Source organism: Melanostigma gelatinosum, assembly GCF_949748355.1.
Source record: "Melanostigma gelatinosum genome assembly, chromosome: 3".
Lineage (NCBI taxonomy): Eukaryota > Metazoa > Chordata > Actinopteri > Perciformes > Zoarcidae > Melanostigma > Melanostigma gelatinosum.
In genome coordinates, this window is record NC_136636.1 from 22542076 (window position 1) to 22561465 (window position 19390).

Below are 19390 nucleotides of genomic sequence, written 5' to 3' on the forward strand. Positions count from 1 at the left end.
GAGCGAGGGAGAGAGAGAGGCTGTTACGTGGAGCAGCACCCCACTTCATCAGGCAGCATACGGCAGCCCTGCAGTGTGATCACACAGTATGGGAATGGGGCTGTGAGATCTGGAGCGAGGGAAAGAAAGCAGAGAGAGACGAGATGGGGGGGGGGGAGTTAAAAAGAAGCGCTTGAGGGATTTGGTTGGATGAGAAGGGGAGATGATCTGAGTCTCTTGCCTGTCGTGGATGTGGGAAGGACGTGGCAGCAGTGGCTGAGGCTGAGGCAGTTTCTTTGGTCCCCTGTGCAGAAGTAGCCGGGCGTCAGGACGTTATGCCCTGTGGGCAGTGAGGGGGTGGCGTGTGTGAGCCGGGAGCAGCTGCTCTGACTGCCTGCATGTCTCAGACAGGCAGGGGATGCAGCAAACCTCTGCCCTGAGCACAGAGGCTGCGAGCTCTTACCCAGCGAGGAGAAGAACCAGGTGGGCTGGGGTGGGAGCGTGGGGGGTGGTTGGTTGGGCGCCTGCCTCAGGAAGGAGCTATATAGCTTAAGTGATCCTGGCTTCAGAGTCAAGAGTCTCTCACCTGCTGTCTGTCGGATCGAACCTGGATTTACTGCTTTGAGAGATGAGAAGCACGTTCTCTGGCGGAGCCGCGCAGCCAGCAGCCTGCTGAGGACTGTGAATGCTGGGCAGCACCGGCACCACCAAGGACACCGAGCCTTTTCCCATTACCAGGAGCTTTATCAAGGAATCTATATTTGGATTTGATTATGAATTGAGGAGCTTGGAGTCAGCACACTGGAAATCCTAAGCCAACGTGTTTTTATTTTTTTATGTAGGATTTACAATATGTCGACCTGACCGTACTCCTTGTGGCTCTGGAGTAAAGGCGAACAATGATTTAAGCAAATGTGTATTCCTTGATAAAAAATAAAAAAAAGAATTATAACAAGAGTACCTCAACAGTACTTTAGAATGCTGCTACCTAGCTCTCAAAGAGATTGACCAATGAAGCCATGGGACTCAGCCAGAGCTTTACAAGTATGTGTTGAAAACAGTGACAAATCTATTGTGGGGGAACTGAATATGTCTGTGTTACACCCTGATGGAGTCATTTCTGATAGTACAAAATGACGGGGATAGGTTTAGCATGGTAAATAATGTGTGATGTTTGAAAATGTGTGATTTAGTGATAGATGTTCCCATTTTCCCTCAGCCTGAAATGTATTTACCGGGAGTCTGTTGACTTGTAGTGTTTCAGAACTGTTATGTCTTTGGACTAGCTCGGCACTTGTTCTTACACTCGTTCATCTGCTCACTAAAGGAATGTTTTGTGAACCCTGTTTGTTGGAAGATGCCATCGTGGCTCAGTCCAACATCACTAACTATACCAAGCTTCAGATGGGCTTCCTTCCCTGCACTACCTCCACCCTCGCCTGACATTCTCAGTCAGCCACACTAACACCAGTGGGTGTATATTAGCCTAGTCAGTCCGCTGCAGGGCTTGAGCTGGGCCCGCAGCACTTCCTACCCTCCTCCTGTGTTTGATTAGCTGGGCCCCCACCCGTACTCTGGGAGCCCCTCACCCCCGGCCTGGACCCTGTCTCCCCCCCACCCCGCCCGGTGCTGCTGCACTCGGCTCTGCCTCTGCTGGCCGAGGATGATGTGGCAATGCCATGTGTCGTCCTCTGAGTGCCGCTGCTACCGGCTGAACGGCTTCTCCCTGCTGAAGCGCTTCCCTCTCTCGGCAGATGGGGCCTGTGGTAAAGCCCTGGACCAGCCGGTCGGAGAGTGGCTGGAGCACGTGGGGCTGCCGCAGTACGAGAGCAAGTTCCTGCTCAATGGCTTCGACGACCTACGATTCATGGTGAGTCACCTGCAGCACGTCATCCCAGGGGTCCGTTGCACTTCACATCACTATGCCTCTCCCCGTGCCAACCTAGCCGCGTTTGTCTTTTGATGTCACCACTCGGCTCTCTCCCCCCCTGCACCGTTTCTCTCCCTTCCACCTTTTCCGCTCTCCCCCTCCCTCATAACTCCTCTTCATCTCCTCTGCAATGCATGACCCTGCAAAGATTTATGGACCCGCACTGAATCCCTATGAAGAATATGGGCTGTCGCCAACAGAAAGATAAATGACGACCAAAACCCATTAACTTTCCCCCAACATTCCCTCTCATATACTGTACAATTTTGCAGCCACCTCCTCCTCCCCCTTATATTCAATCTTCTTATTTACAGTCAGTGGTCTTGACCTCTTGTAGATACAATCAGATGACCTGGACAAACAATCCTCGGTCGAAACACACTGTAGTTGCATGGTTGCTCGCCAAATCTCACTGAATCCTCGACCCGTTATGCTCTGCTTGTGGTGCTTATGAGCTGGGCTTGCAATAGTTGTACAATGTAGTGATTAGACTGCAACAGCATGCTAATGTTGTTTTTAAATGCTGCATACTCCCGGGTTCAAGCGCTTAATTACACATTTTTGCATGCAGACATTTATTTTGGTAACGAATTTATTATTTCACGAGTAAGTAAGTTATTAACAGCGACATGATTCGTCAACTGCAATGTTTTTAAAACACGATCAGACAGTTTCTGGAATTCATCAAAACCCCTTTTTGGATGGATGTTTTGCATTTTTCAAACGCCTTCATCAGATTACATATTGATAAATTCATTCAGCTGCAGCTCAAACGACGTCCGCATTCTGACTGAAAGCATTATCATGTTTCCTGTCGAGAACATTGCAAGGAGACTTGCTATTCAGCCGGTGATGATTGTAGAAAACACCACTACATTGTCAATCCCCGGGTCCATGTTAACCTGAAAAACATGGCCGTACGCTGTAAATAGTCAGGTCCAAAGGGTAAACGCGGGCATTTCTCATGCCACAGAGCTGCAGTAGCACTATGGGCTATATGTTACATCAGCTTGTCACAGCTGAGCTCGCTTAAGTGAGACCAGTAAGCTCGGAGGGAAAGTGGTTGTATTCATAAAGCGTTCCTGTTGAGGACTGCTGCTCTCTGATCAGTTTTTCTTACTGGTAAGGCCTGAGATCACAACACGACGGAAGTCTTCGTGAACATGTGATCGCTCCTACTATGAAGTGCTTCAGGCTCACATTTGTAGTTGTTTCATGAGGTGACAACAAACCTAAAGTAGTATGTATAGTCGTAATATATGCTCATAGTAAAAAGAGTACGGTAGAGCAGCCGGACAAATACGTTGTCCTGTCTGATAAATCCACAGATGTTAGCTTGATGCAGATGTATCGACATTGTGTTCACGTCAGACAATAAGCAGGAAGACATCGCTGTGCAGAAATGCCAAAGAAATGTTTGTTGTATTTTGAAACTGTGTCTTTATTACATAGTTTGTCCGCCAGAAAACAGTTTATTTACTGTACTGTATTCATGATCACAGAGTTAAAAAACGAACTAAAAGAATTGTTTTTTTCTTGGGGTATTTATTAATGCCCTTTTTTTCATAAGCAGACATGAGAGAGAGGGGACAGGAAATGACATACCATGATATAGTGGCTATAGTTATATACCATGATTATATACCATGATCTGTGGAAACTGTGAAATCGTATGTCGATAAAATTGAAATGCTGGCATTGCACTAATCTAGTCAATTGAATACCTGACAAATAAAGATATTTAATTCAATTGATGCCAACATTCTGTAAATCCAACATTTACATAAATAAATAAATCAGTCCCGCTTATTGATTTGCATTGCCCACAATAGCCTAATGCAACCAGAGATACTCAAGAGACAGCGAACTGAGTATTAAACATATCCCAGAATCTTCAATGGTTGATACAAATATTTCATCGTCCCTCAGTGTATATTGTTATATTTGCCCGGCACTAGTTCACAGATGTCTAGACAGTATAGTTAGAAAGAAAACAAAGCAACCTTCTTGTCTTAGTGGGTTGGAAGATTCCACGTTGATCAAGATTTCCGGGACGTAATGCGTTGAGGAAGACGGGTCATTAAGCATTCCTATGTTCATCTTCACGCCACGGCTAATGTCTCTGCTGGACTTGATGCATCAAAGGGCATAAATCATTAATTTCACAAGGCAAATTACCAAATGACCCGTGGATATTTACAAGGATGTGGAGGTTGAAAACAAGGGAAAGGTCAGTGTCGTCAGACAGACGTTGTGAATGTTTAATATTGTGCCCTTTTAGATTCTGCCACACTTGCTTCAGATGTAATCAATCTAACTGAGTGTGGACATCAGGGTTAGTTCGTGGGATTCATTGTCAGTCAAGTAATTCCACGACATTTATTATTTCCTTTTGTAGCGTTGTGTTTCGTTGCCCCGATGTCCAAACTAATGTGGCAATGAGGCCAATTTCCTAGTGCGAACCGCCTTAGAACTTACCCATCGTGCATTTACATTGCATCTTCCCTGCATTAATATCGCACCAGATGTTGCAGCCCTCTCTTTCTCCAACGTCATAATGTAGAACGAAACATATATATTATAACACGTAAATATTTCTACGCCAGCTGACTCTTGAAAAAGTAACACAATTAGATTTTTTTTAAAACAATTCCCCCCCCCCCCCATTAACTGAGTGCATTTAGTGAGATGAAGGACTTCTACCATGGCTACATCTGCAAGTCGTGTCAGATTAAATCAAACCACCGCTGCTCATAAGATATGTAAGAACTGAACCATATGTTCCCGTCACATGTTTCAAATCCAGCATGAAGTAATATGTTTGCAGAGTCTCCCGAGGCATCATCAGACTTCAAACTGTCTTAATAACAGTGGAGAATCTATTTTGGGCCTCCCTTACATCAGACCCCGCTTCATTTTGACCTTTTTATTCGGGTGATCAGTGAGTAATCTCTAAACTGCACCATGATACAGGCCTGTGAATAACTGCTGCGTCGTGCTCTGAAACCAATCCAGTAAGAGCAGGTTGAGTAAAGACCACAGAACATTTTAACATTCTTGGCCAGGAAGGATCAATCTGCAGCAGTCCACGGGGGGAAAAACGCTTAGCTCCACATTTTCAAGGTTCTCCTTGTATCTTTATTCCCGCCTATAAACCGGAATACGATTTTTTCATTGTTTCTATGCCCTAAATTAAGGAATTGTTACGAACTGCAGTGAAATCTCGTTTCCTCTTGGACGGTTGAGTTTCCCTCAATGAAACACTGCAACAAAGGGATCCTGTAGATGCTGCTGCAGTTATGAAGGCTTTGTTCCTTCCAGAGTCGCACCAGATCAGATTGATTACTCTTGCCATGCCCAATTAATTTGACTTCATTGTCCTCCCACTCTGCTGTTACTGCTTGTGTCAGAGATGCGCATATTTCTATGTATGTGTGTGTGTGTGTGTGTGTGTGTGTGTGCATGTGTGTATGTTATTAACTAGTGTGTTTGCACAGCTACAATGCTGCCCTGGTAGTTACAGAGCAGAATGAGTCATGGCCTTTGTTAACACAAATCTATTTGTCATATGCCACTAGAGTGTCTTCTATGTGTAAATATTGGATACCAGTGTGTGTGTGTGTGTGTGTGTGTGTCCAGACATTGAATTTATTGCACAGTGTAACGGATTACAGATTTATTTTCATGGATTCTACTGATGTATGTCTACTGTGTGTATTGTCTCCGTGCATGTGTATGTTTTTGTGCTTGTGTTTATATGTTTGCGTGCACGTGTGTGCGGGTTTGACTGCGTGTGCGCCTGTGTGTGAATGCGTTTTTTTGTGTGTGTCTCTTCTGTTTCTGCTGATGTAGGGGGGTAACGTGATGGAGGACCAGGATCTCAGAGACATTGGGATCACTGACCCAGGACACAGAAAGAAAATCCTCCATGCGGCACGCAGCTTGCCCAAGGTACTTAACATCATAAATGTCATGTTTATAAGAATAGCAGGTAAGCAAACAAATAGATAATACAGAAAAGGGAAGACGTGTCTTATACTTGTGGATAGATCCCGAGGTTCATCAGAGTTCAATCAAAAACCTTCTGATAAAAAATAGTAGATGTAAAAACCTTTTTTTGACCAAAGATATTATAGATTTAACAACAAACAAATACAATTTGTAATAGATAATGAGATAATAAGGATTGGTCTACTTTATACTGTATGATAAAGGTTGCACAAGGATTGTAGGTGAAAAGTCTGGCAAAGTAAGGAAAACATTTATAATGTATTCAAAGACAAAATGATGTGTCCAACCCTGCGAATGTGGACGGTTACAAAAACCAAGCTAGAGCCATGCTAATATACTCACAATGCTAATATGCTCGTGAAGCAGGTATCATATTTACCATACTCACCATCTTAGCTTGTTAGCATGCTATCATTTTATTAGTTCATTTATTAGACAATGTTATTCGTTTTGCAGGTATTTGGCCATAAAGCAAAGTATTGGACAAGCTAGTATGGCTAAAAACAGCAGCGGCATTGTTCAGCTTTAGTGAGGTAGAATTATATCCACAACTGGAGAAAAATATATATACTGTACATTTCTAGTTGAAGCCATTTTCTCAATGCAAAAGGTTTCAGTGCTTGTTCCCTCGCATGTTCCCTTCACTAGGTAAAAGCACTGGGCTGTGATGGCAGCACATCTCTTGTCTCCTGGCTGGACGTCCTTGGCCTGCATGAATATCTGCCCAACTTTCTGTCAAGTGGCTACCGCACACTGGAGTGTGTTAAGAACCTGTGGGAGCTGGAGATTGTCAATGTAAGAAGCCGTCGCTTACGTTTATCCGGTGCAGTTCAAATGTTGATGATTCTTCAGTGTGTTACGTGCTTACAGAGAGACGTGAGTGTTGATGGACTCAACGTCTTTCGACATTCTGGACCAGTTCTCACCGAATGGTGTCCTTAATCACAAAACAACTTCGATTTATGGATAATAATTGAGGTTTACAAGCTCCTTAAAATGCAATGTTGAAATATCAGCGGGCTCGATGATTAAAGCATTTGCTTAAAACTATAGCAGGAACATTTTCAATACCACTGAGTCATTATAAGTTAACTATGCAATAAAATGTGAATTAAGGAGCAATATGGTGACTGATGACAGGGAAGTATATCATTTGGTTTCGTCTTTCTGTAAATCGTGCTACATTTTATGATAATAATGACAAGAAAGAAAAGTCCATTTTTGTCTGATGTCATTACAAGGTTATGTTTTAAGTTTTAAACGGCAGTAATAACCAATCATGAAGACATTATAAATGTTCATGGCCTGTCGGGCAACTAGACAATCCAAACGGATGCTCTGATACGGTTGATAAGCACTCTCTGAAGGCAGTGTAGGAGCAGTGGACGAGCTTGTTTACAGCGTTTATAATTGACACACTTATTACTGCATTTCTATGAGTAGATAAGATTATTATTATTAGTGGTATTATTAGTCTTTATTAAGCAAGAAACATGCACAAAAAACATTATTCTCAAAATGAAAATGAAATGAAGAGATGATTTCTGCCTGTTTAAAAGGTGCAAGATCTGAGATTAGGAGCTTTTCGATTGCCTCTCAGCGTGTAGATGGCGAGCCGGCAGTTTATAGCTAACGTTGCTAACAGCGCTAACGTGCACTAAAAGCGTGAGGCGGCCGGCCCGGCCATGTCAACAAAGCAAGGAGCTGGGATAACAACACACATAGAGGGAGAGAGACTTCATTATCTGCTCAGGTAGACATTACTCCACCACAGCTTTACATATGATAGTTGATTGCTGCTCTGTCATTATTGTTCAGAATGTTAAATACAGCTCCTTTAAGCTATTAGCTCATTCCCATACACACAGAACAACCAGCAGACACATTACACAGTCTCTATCACACTGCAAGCAAACATCAACAGATCGAGACCAGCACATTAATCCACTACAACTATAAAATTACAATTCATTGCAATTACAAACCTGAATCACGGTTATAAAATGACTGTTCGCTCAACATTCATTTCTTTGCACCATGGAAAAAATAATTAATCTGTGCAAGTTTTAAGCTCAGCTGGACGAGTATTCCTGTGCTTGACGGCTGTAAATGCAAAATCAGTTTGTGCATACACACAAAGATAGTAATGGCAGAAACCAGCAGCAGCAGCAGGAATGCAGCAGCCTAACATACTGTATATGCAGTGGGCGAGGGATAGTGTCCAGCAGCCTGCGATGCAGTACAGGAAGATGGGTGTGAGCGCAGCTCACTTTGCTTCAGTGTGCAGAACCGCCTGCGAGCATCTTGGCAGGAATGGCTTTTTCTATTAGCATTTCCTACATCCTCTTCAGCATGTTAGTATCCACCATCAATTTGATCTACGAGCTGCCTTTCATTCCCAGATAGTCCCAAGACTCTTTTTACTGTTAAAATGCTCTCTTATTTCACACACCTCATGCATACTGGTCTCACTGGGATTCTGTACGCGAGAGTAAGGAAAGCAGCACGAGAAACCCAGACTACAGACCAGTTGCCTCAACTGACTCTCACTGAATAAATAATTGAAGCCTCCAGACAAAGAGCCGTACGAGCCAGTTATGGAATATTTTGTAGCAGCTACATAATTGCGATTGTAACATTAATCACTCGACGACCACCTTTGCTGGATGAGCATGGATGTTAATAGCCAATTATGCAAATGTACAGTATGAAGATAATGAGTTCTGACTCCATAAAATGAACCAATGGTTCCTCCTCTGAGGGTTTAGCACAACAAGCAGACGGCATTTGTAAAAGAGACAGCGAGACGTGTGTCAGGTGAACTTGCAGTGTTAAAATAGTGTCAATTAAATCAAATGTAATATTTGTGAAAATAAGTGGATCTGTGTAATCGAGTTATTTGAAAGTCGCACGGTTATATTTGCATATCACCTCGTTGTCGTCCCAAAAATCGTCAAATTCTAATCTCTGTTAAGCACTACGTCCAAAAATGGATCGTGAATCATAGTGTCCATGAAGGAGACAGTGCTATACGTGAAGCTTACGGCAAAACAGCTTGAGGCTGAATTGTTGACGAGAGTCATTGCTGTTTGCCCGCCGAGGCCTGCCAGTGAGCGGAGCGTGCCACTAACTCTGTGTCAGTGTATTTTGGATATATCTCTATTAGCTTCGTCTAGATAAATTCCTGTATCCTATTGATGTGACAATGCAGTGGAACCTCTCGTCTTATATTGATCTCTAATGCTGTCCCCTCTAGGTTATTAAGATTGGTGCCGTGGGCCACAGGAAGAGGATCATTGCCTCTCTAGCAGAGAGGCCCTATGAAGAGGCTCCATCAAAGTCCCGTCGTCTGTCCCCGATTATGGTGAGACCTGCGATGTAGAAATGGATACAGTTCACCGAACTGGGTTGTTGGGTGTGCTCAATATGCCCAATTACAAGGGCTGTTCTGCTTTTGGCCTCAATATAACCCCTATTTAGTGTCAGTGATGCCTATAAAAGGTAAAAATATGATTTTTTGATAGTTGTTATAGTGCTCTATATTTCAATAGAGATCGATGATTAAATGCTTTTACTTTTCTTATTGAACAACAATCAAAACAGAGCTGAGGATGAAAGTTAAGCAGTGTTGCTCGACAAGCTTTATTTCTACGCCAACATCATTTTGTGAGAAAATGGATCCTTTTTTTTTTTTTTCAGCAGCCGATGTCTAATTTTGGAATGAGATTCTTCAATATCATGATGTTCACAACAGTTAAATACTTGCGGCTGATTTCCCAGGCAGATTAAAACCGGGCTGAAAAGAACTGAGAATCTCTGTGGAAGAGGCTCTTTTGTGGAGGATTAAGCTTGGATGTAGATCAGGGAAACCAGCCCATCAAATCCTTAATCTGTGGTGTGTGTGTGTGTGTGTGTGTGTGTGTGTGTGTGTGTGTGTGTGTGTGTGTGTGTGTGTGTGTGTGTGTGTGTGTGTGTGTGTGTGTGTGTGTGTGTGTTCTTTTGTGTGACTGGGTGTGTTTGGCAGTTCCATGACCTCCTGTCCCAGACCACATCCCCCCTCAGTCAGATGGACCCGTACACCAGTCGCTCCATGGACATGCTCCTGCCCTCGACCGAGTCCGACCGGAGGCGGAGGGGAGTTGACCAAGACTGTAGTGTTTCTCTGCGTTCGTACAGTGAGAGGCCGCGCTCTGTCGTGAGTTCCACCGTCTTTCACTTTTAACGTCTTCTGGGAAAGCATCAAACGTACCTTAAGCGAGCGACGAGCTGAATAATAGAGGAGGACGACGCTGCACAAAGTTCGATGTGTCGGGGTGTCTTGTCACATTGTTGCTGGAGCTGTACTCGCATTTCTCAGACGCGGAGCTGCGATGCAAAACTAAACCTACTGGTTGAGTTCAACGTTAGTGGGCAGACCCAAATAATCACAACAATATTAGATTATAACCAGAGGACATTTCAGTGAAAGTTAAAAAGCAAAGCTGAATTATTGGCCTGCCCTACCTTCCTGTTTTCAAACATAACATAGTTTATAGTTTGCATAATTGTTTTAGCTACTGTAGCACATTAAATCTCCATCATGAACGACGTGAAAGCACTGTGGTCTTCAGCTCCGCTCAGCGTATTTTAACTCACTCATTATGATCATTGGTCTCCTGAGGAGCTCTGGTTTTTAGAAATATTTGACAAGGGAAAAATTGAATGCAGCATTTTCATTGACTGACATGAATTCAGTTCTTCAGTGTTTCCCTGAGTTTCTTGCTTTCGCCTTCAAGAAAATGAACCAAGAATAACTTTAAATAAATTTACCATTTTGCAAAAGGCTAAACTATGACACATGCATTGGCATGCCTCGTTTCTGGCTCACTGAGGTCAAAGAGAAAACACAGAGGAGCGTCCACAGACTAGAGAAATGTTGAACAACTACACCACTCAGGATCAATTCATGCATTTTCTCGAACCGCTTATTCTATTCGGGGTCACGCGGAGCTGGAGCCGATCCCTGCTGACGCAGGGCGAAGGCCCACTCAGGATCCGTCATACTTAAAATCAATACTTTTCATTTTCCTAAATTCTTCGTGGATTATTGTCAGGAGTATATTGTACTCTAACCTAAAGGCCCAACCATGTGCATGAATATTCATGATCATACCAGCAGATCAAAAAGGACTTACTGTATAGTAAAGTGCTGACCAAGCAGACTCCCGTTGCCTTCATACTAATATACGAATATGCACGAAATACTATGTCTTGTGTGCGTATGTGAAGAAAAGTATCTCGGCCCTACAAAACTTAGAGGATTTCGATTGCCATTTTAGAACAAATGAATATGTTTACTGCCAGAATGTAAGCAGTGTTTTCCTCTCGTTGTCTTCACCAACCAATGATGTTGCATCTCTGCAGGACAGACAGAGTGAACGACACAAAGACTCTCGTTTGAACCTCCGGCCGCCGAGCCAGTCTGCTACCTACGCCACGGTGTCCGCCTGGCACCACCAGCCTGAGAAGCTCATCCTGGACTCCTGCGGGTACGAGACAACCGTAAGTCGCTTCTTACCGTCTGTAGCATAGCAGCAGACGTGCATTGGTCTTTTTTTACATGACAGAACTCCCTGTGGTTCCATAAAATAGATTGACTGGGATTTTTGTTTCAATTTGTTTCCAACCTGTAGTGTCGTTGACGTGTAGCGTGTGTTTTGATTCTCTCTCTAGTACCTAGGGTCAATGATAATCAGGGATCTACGAGGCATCGAGTCCACACAAGACGCCTGTGCTAAAATTAGGGTAAGGATTACTTCAAAGCTAGAGAACAACTCAAAAGTGTTGCAGAAAAACAATACAAATTAAATGACAAGAATTACAGATGAAACATGATAACTAACTATTTCTGTTATTACATATATAGTGGATGAACCATTGTGCTTTGTTGTGCTATATCTCACCTATTTTATTGCAGAAATCAAAGGATTCAAGAAAGGGTCCAGTCGTCATACTGTCCATTACCTATAGAGGGGTCAAGTTCATCGATGCAGCCACGAAGGTTTGTGTGCCTCCGTGCGTATATATTGATCTGTCCAACACAAACACTGCAGTCGACCCTCTCCGCCTCCATTAGTGGTTGATTTCCAGTAAGTACTCACGTCCTTCCTTTCTCCATTAGTCTATAGTTGCGGAGCACGAGATCAGGAACATCTCGTGTGCCGCCCAAGACCCAGATGACCTCTGCACTTTTGCTTACATTACCAAGGATCTGAAGAGTGGCCACCACTTCTGCCATGTCTTCAGCACTGTGGAAGTGGTGAGTAATACAACTCTATAAGGAAACCCTTAAGTCTTCATATTGTTCTTGAGCTTTTTGTGAATTCCTCATTGATTCATTTAGAAAAGCAAAGTGTCCTTCGTGGGATGAACAGCATCCCGCAGTTACAGCTGTGTGCAGCACCCTGTGGCCGTCATTTCCTTGATTGGCTCATCGAGTGGCTTGATTGAAGTTGCTCTCCCGCTACGCATGGCATTTCCATGTACAGGCACAGATTATGTTGCAATTTGTGTCTCAGCTTCCGTAAAAGGTCAAAGACAATCTTTTCTCTTGAGCAGGCGGACCACTGTGGAGTTCCAGATACCTGCGGGGACACAGTTTTAACTGAACTGTGATCCTGAAAGTTTTCACAATTTTGAGCCTTATTTATTTGTATTCAGCGCGACCGCTCCGCATCGCACGATGTTGTGTAAAGAATGGCGTTTTGCTTTTGAGCCGATGAGAAATTACGCAAAGCAATTATCCAAACAATGTGACGAGCAGCGCTTTTGTGTGACGCACAACACATTGTTGAGTCCTTTGCAAAACCAATAAAGTGACTGTAATTCTTAACAAATATTGAAACAGTCATAAGTAATTTAAATGATACAGTGGATTTAGTTAAAATTGTATTAAGGAACTAAATGTTCAGTCATGTTTGTGAAAGTGTTCTGCTTTTACGAGAGGCCATGAATGAAATGAAACGGTTTGTCATGCACATATACTGTATCTCTTAAGGTTCATGTGAATTCACTTGAGATGTATCGTGAAACCAAAAGAAAACTACTGTGAAGAAGTTGTTGTGTGTCAGTTGGCAGCAGCTAAAATGCCAGCTGTTTGAATTTTACTTTTTTTTTTATAACCAAGACCTTACTTCATGTTCAGTGTCTTTAAAAAAAAAATGTCTTCATTCACAAAGACACAGACCTACGAGATCATCCTGACACTGGGACAGGCATTCGAGGTGGCCTATCAGATGGCAATGCAGGCCAGGGCGAGACACTATGTCCCGCCTACGTCTCTGAGTTCAGAGGTCATAGAGACCAAAGCCAGCCGTCCTGTATCTCAGTCCTGGAGCAGTATGCGGAGATCAGCAGTGAGTACCACCCTACAACTCTTTGAAAAACAACAACAATGTTGAACGTGTGTTATCTGTGAGCGTGTGTGAGGGTTAAATTTGCGCTACTTGTTAAAAAGGACAGAGGAGGGGCCGACTTGTTCCCCGCCACTGAATCCCCAATAGGCCGCTTACAAAGGAAGATTTGCTGCGTATGTGGGAGAAAGTGATGAGTCATTACTTTGTAACCAATTTCACCCCCCCCCCCCCCCCTGCAACTCTGAGTCACTCAGATCAGGCGAGATTTAAAGAAAACAAAAACATGATGGATGAATCGTTTCATTTGCTGCTTACAGGCAGGTATGTGATTCCCTCTGGTGTGTTTCTGAGAGCTCAGCCCCGCTAGTTGGACCCATCCGCCGCTTCCTCTCTATTGATGGAGTGTGTTGCTTAAACGTTCACGTACACGCTGATCTATTCGCACTGATGCATTGACCTCTCAGGCTGCATGTAACGAGCACTCAGTGATCACTGTCACGCACACGGCAAGACCACATGCTGATGCTGGGACACAAATCACTTTGTTTTACTACCTGCCTGTAAGGATAATATATGGAGTAATCACAGAGCTGCAGTCTGGATGGTTGTTTAAGGTTTAATTAGCGGGGGGGGCTCCTATCTACTGCAATTAGTTTTAATGTTTTTTATGGCTATGTGAATGCTTCCAAGCCTAGTTGGTTTAAACACAGTTTGCAATGTAGGTCTGTCCCCTCGTAGACGATGAACTAATCGCTCGTTTTGGTCTCAGCGGACTAAGATGTATTTAGTCGACTGGTTGTTTTGGGGATTTTTTTTCATGCGGGATGACTCATTTCCAAGAAACTGAATCTTGGTCCAAAGATAGAGGTGCTCTTGTGTGATTCTTCGTGGAGAAACTGAGCTGTTGATTAAATCGACTCATCGATTCGTCGACAAAATTGTACAAGTGTTTGTCGACTACTAATTATTTTGGTCGAGGACAGCCCTATTGCAATGATAAGGGCGACAGACGGACCGTTTTGAATTCTTTGTAACATTTGAAAGAATGGGTGTGTGGTTTCAGAGGTAGACCAACGCAGGCTTCTCATTTCTAGCTGTCGACAGCAGATTTTCCACCTGAATAGACAGATGTAGCTAGCTAGCTAATTCAGCTGATGCTAGCTCCGTTAGAAAGAAAGAAGAAGATGAATATAGCAGCAGATAGCACATTTTTCACTGTAGTTGACATAATATTGTGCTGAAATCTCCATGTCAGCATGTTGTCTGTGGAGGAAACATGGAGATAAAGACGTTTTACAGTGTAAAGATTGTTAGTATCATATATATATATATATATATGTATGATAAGGAATAATGTAATTACAGACTGTTGTTGACATGACACTGTTTACATGGTTTGTCCTTTCAAACTTTTAAACCTACACAAGAGAAAAGCTGTTAAGATGAGGGTCGAAGCAAAGTGTTCGACAAACGTAATCTCAAGGACCCTTCTTGGCTAGATTTGCTGGAGCGGACTCCAATACAGAGAATGAAGGAGCTAAAGTTAGCCTTCACTCCAGGTCTGGCCTCCACACAGAAGGAAAACCATCCAAAGCTCGACAGAGCTGCCATGCGGGGGAGAATTCTCGAATACAAATACAAGAATACACAACGTAGAAGGTTTTTTTTGGTATAATTTGGCTCCTTTAGCTCTGAACAGGTGATGAACTGCTGCTACTGGATTTCTTCTTTGTCCGTTCCGATGCATTCAAATGCTCTGTCCCTCTATACTCTCGTTTTTTTTAACGTGTCTTTGTTCTTGTCTTCTTGGTCCTCCTGCCTCCCAGGGTGCCCCTCTGCTCGAATGCCGCTGCTGTCACTGTCACACGTGTACTACCCACCGTCCTTCCTTCCTCCCGTTGCACTCCGTTAGCCCTGGAGTCCAGGTCCTTCTCTTTCCTTTCCTCTATTCAACCTGGAATCACCACGCTCATCTGCTTACACATCCATCCCTCCCCTCTTTGGGTTTTTTGGTGGGGTTTTTTTTTTGGTTGGGGTGCCGCAGTGCCGCAGTGCACTTTGTATCCTTGTTTTGTGGTTCTTAACATTTCAACCATAGACATTCTCCTCATCCCTTTACTTTCCCATCTCTCATCTTCATCTTACATTTCAGAGTTTAAGATGCAATTCGCTGAAGTTTTGTGGTTAAACGCATTCAGGGAAGAGCGGTGTTCTTGATGTTGTTTACCTTCTGTACATGAGCTTCTATGATGGCTGTTGGCTTCGTTGCGTCAGTGAGAGTTTGTAAGCAATGGTTGAGGTTGTTTCCGTCAGGTGGTTTAAAGCTCCTTTTGAAAACATGTTGATATTGGTCTTTTTAAGACATGTTGAACTGCAGATGTCCTTCTTATGCAGAGAATTTTTTTTGACCATTTCAAAATCATGTGTAATCTGTATGTAAATCAGTATTAACCAGCACATGTGTGTTTTGACTGCTTATATTGTGTTTGTCTGAGCCACCGGCGGAGAGCACATGTTGCTTTTGAACCACTAATCAGTGTATCTTTGAGCTCCCAGAGGGTCGTAGCTTCGGTTTGACTGCTGCTGCTTCCAGAGGCCGAGTGTACTTCCTGTCAGACATCATCCATGTTGTGGATTGAGCCCTGAGTGTCTGTGATTATAACACGATCACTGGACTGCACCTCTAATCCACATGCACGTGTGTGAGCTGAGGACTTGTCAGTGTTGGCGCAATGGCCTCCTCCACTGCCCGCCCGTCTCACGCCCTCCTCTCGTCCCTCCTCCCTCCCTCCCCCCTCGGCAGATCGACCCCCTGGAGATGGACGCCGACATGCAGTCCCTGGGCAGCACCTCCTGGCTCTTGGACCAGCGGGACTCCCACAGGCGCCCCGTCAGCACCAAGTACGAGACCACCATATTCTGAGGCCGGATCCCCACAGGCGGCCCTCAGCACCCCCTCGTACTTCCCTCTCCCCTCTGCATCCGATTCTTTATTTATCTCTCTCGCACACACACACAGACACACACACGTTTATACATGCGAGCCCCGTGCCTTCTCACTGTGATGGTATAGCATCCCTCAGGGCGGCCTACTCCTGCACCCTCCTTTGCCCTGCCTAGCGACCCACACCAACCTCTTTACCCGCTATGACAAACACTCCTGCGGCTCCCCCGTGCCTCCCCAAAACCCCCTGGCAGCCCCCCCCCCGTGTTGCTGCTGCTGCAGCCAATGGACACAACGGATGATCCTGGGCTGATCTCATTTTACAGTGGCCCTGCTCTCTCAACCAAACTGCCTCTTCCTCCTCATCCTCCTCCTCCTCCTCCTCAACGTGCATCTGCCTCCAAATCCCCGATATCTACCAGAGGTTCCATCTTTATTCTTCTTCTTCTTCTTCTTTCAGGCCATTCTTTAAATTGATTCACTGCAGGCAAAATGAGCATTTTTAATTTGTCTCTGTTTCTAGACTCCAAATGAGCTTAGTTTAATTTCCAGAAAGGTTCAGTAAACTCCAAACATGAGTATGATACCAAAAGGGTCAGTCAATATTGACAAGAAAACCAATTAGCGTTTCCCCCAAAACGTTTAACTTTTCCTTTGAACATTTCCTTTGGATATCGCTGATATAGAAGGTTTATTCTGTAAAGTAAAAGCATGAATCCATTTCTAGTTTTTCCGCCATCACTTTTTCTTTTAGAATTTCTGAATTGTTTGGTTGTTTTGCTTCAAGACAAGTTATACAGATTGTTTCTTTCTCCATCTTCAGCCTGTGTCTGACCAGGCATCTACCACTGTGAGGCACTATGAGGAGGCTGCTTTGCTAGCATGGGATGCCAGACGGACAATTAAATCAATGACAGACAAAACAGCAACATGCAGCAAACATCCTGCTGTTTTTTTATTTCTTCTAAGCATTTGTACAATACTCATAACTACACCATGGATTGGTCATGGGTCTATCACTGATGTCTGAACTCGAACAGACCAAGAACTCAACCCGCGAACACACACACACACACACACACACACACACACACACAGGTGGACAACTTTCCTACACTTTACCGAGGACAACAGCCTTACGTCATTTCGGTTATCTATAATCAACTAAGGCCCCCACCTTCCCCCCGACCTCCCTGAATACCACCACCACCCAACAGCTGCACGCCTTCCCCTTCTGCTTCTAAAAGAAACAAAGACAACACTTCTGATTCCCCGCTGTGTTGAACTGACTGACGATGATGATGTCGTTCTTATGATGGTACAGATTTGTCCAGATGAGCGTTTCGCTCTGGCCTTCGTACTTCGCCCTGTCTGCAGTCTCTCAGCATTCACGGTCGCACAGAGAGACTGCGACTCACATCTTCTACGTGTCTATTAAAAAAAAGAAAGAAAAGACCACTGTGTTAAAAATGTAGCACTATCCCTTTTAATACCTTCTTTTTCTTTTCTTACGGTGCAAACAGGATATTAATGCATTTTGTGATACTTTTTTGATAGACTGATACACCAGATTGAAATACTTTTGAACAGAGCGATTAAGAGGGGGGTCATGAAGGATCCCAACGTTGATACAACCAACAACAAAGAGAATACTACCAAACAAAACTACACACGAGTGTACTGGCATTGGATCCACAACATGATTTCATTTGACTTGTATATTAATGAGCCCGGAGCACATTTCCCCCAACGTAGCATCTCATTATCATGACTACATGGGTCGGTATCCATGCTGTTTCGCACCAATTTAGAATTAGGCACAGTACATGCAAAGTATGTCACTTGAAAATGAACGTCTAGTGAAAAGATTTAGTTCCACGACATTAAAAGAGCCAAATCTAAGTGTAGCTCTGGTGTTGTGCGGATACGAATGGATTTGTGATGCTGAGAACATGACAGTTTTTTTTTTTTTTTTTAAAGAAGAATTTCCTTCCTGCACTGTGACTCAAAAATGCTCGTGGTGGAGTCGACACATACCTGTTGGTCCTCCCCTGTGTGCACTACTGTCTACTGTGCGTGCTGTATGCCTTGTTGTCTGTCCTCATGGGAGTTTGGACCGTTTGGCCGTTCCGTCACTGTCCCGCCGTCCTTGTCTGTGTGTGCTGCAGGAGATGTGAGGTATGGAGGTCCTCTCCAGAAGGCGGTGTGTGTGTGTGTGGAGACTGAGTGTTGCGATGTAAGCTGGTTCGTGTGCGGTACCGTGGCTGTGCCATTGCCACTTTGTTCTGACTGTTAGCTTCCACTGACGATGCATGTTGGCAGTGTTTCTTGTGTGTTTTCTGTACCCCTCGATGCACTTGAGCCTGAGCAGTCTATGTATGTACTGTAGCAAATGTCTCGTCCGTCTCCTCTCACCCACCTGCCATTTGCTTTTCATGTCCCCCCCCCCCCACCTCTTCGTCACGCACCATGACAGCGATTCATCCTCATCCCTCCACGTCATCATTCCTCCCAACATTTTGTCACGTATGTTCTTCCATTTTGGCGTGTCACCAGGACGACCTGCTCTAGTATGGATGCATAGTATAAAAGCATTACAACTTTAACGAGCAGCCGCTATGTAAAGCAAGTTTTGGTGGCATGATTTTTGGCTGTGCATGTACCAGTCTTCTTTAACATTTGGTGTTTTCCTTGTGTAGCTCACCCCAGCGTTCAAGTTTCCGGATACCAAGCTGTGAGTTGAAGGGGAGCAGCCGATGCGAGTGTGTGCGTTGAGTTGTGGTGGGCAGGGCAGTGGGAAAGAGGTAGAGAGAGAGATATAGAGAGGTAACATGCAGGGCCAAGCAGACATTTCGATCTCACTCTGTATATCCCGCTCCTCCACTGCCCCTCATATGAAATCCCAACACACTGACGAAAAGGTGACCTGTTGTCCCACGTCACTGGCTGAACGGGACCTGTGTATCACTCAGAAATCAGAAACGGGTCACGTCTATGTCCTGAGCTCCATGTGACTTTCTGACCGTGTCATGTATAGGTACTGTTTTGTTTAAAGCACTGTAGACATGAATGATAAAGACCATTTCACGAACATTTCTCTTGATTCAGGGTCTATTGGTGGTAGTAACTGTC

At 44.1% G+C, this 19390-nt stretch overlaps 1 protein-coding gene across 1 annotated transcript in view; it reads left to right on the plus strand.

Moving 5' to 3' along the window:
• Positions 1–19084, plus strand: part of anks1ab (ankyrin repeat and sterile alpha motif domain containing 1Ab) — a gene marked incomplete at its 5' end in the record, with an annotated part of 46163 nt that extends 27079 nt beyond the window's left edge. Inside the window, 12 exons of the mRNA XM_079296579.1 lie at positions 1734–1849; positions 5762–5860; positions 6569–6715; positions 9177–9284; positions 9945–10115; positions 11324–11461; positions 11633–11704; positions 11877–11960; positions 12081–12218; positions 13138–13314; positions 16118–16215; positions 18958–19084. Coding sequence (XP_079152705.1) covers positions 1734–1849; positions 5762–5860; positions 6569–6715; positions 9177–9284; positions 9945–10115; positions 11324–11461; positions 11633–11704; positions 11877–11960; positions 12081–12218; positions 13138–13314; positions 16118–16215; positions 18958–19033 — 1424 coding nt within the window. The 3' untranslated portion in view covers positions 19034–19084. The remainder of the gene's footprint in view (positions 1–1733; positions 1850–5761; positions 5861–6568; positions 6716–9176; positions 9285–9944; positions 10116–11323; positions 11462–11632; positions 11705–11876; positions 11961–12080; positions 12219–13137; positions 13315–16117; positions 16216–18957) is intronic.
• Between the last annotated feature and the right edge of the window lie 306 nt (positions 19085–19390).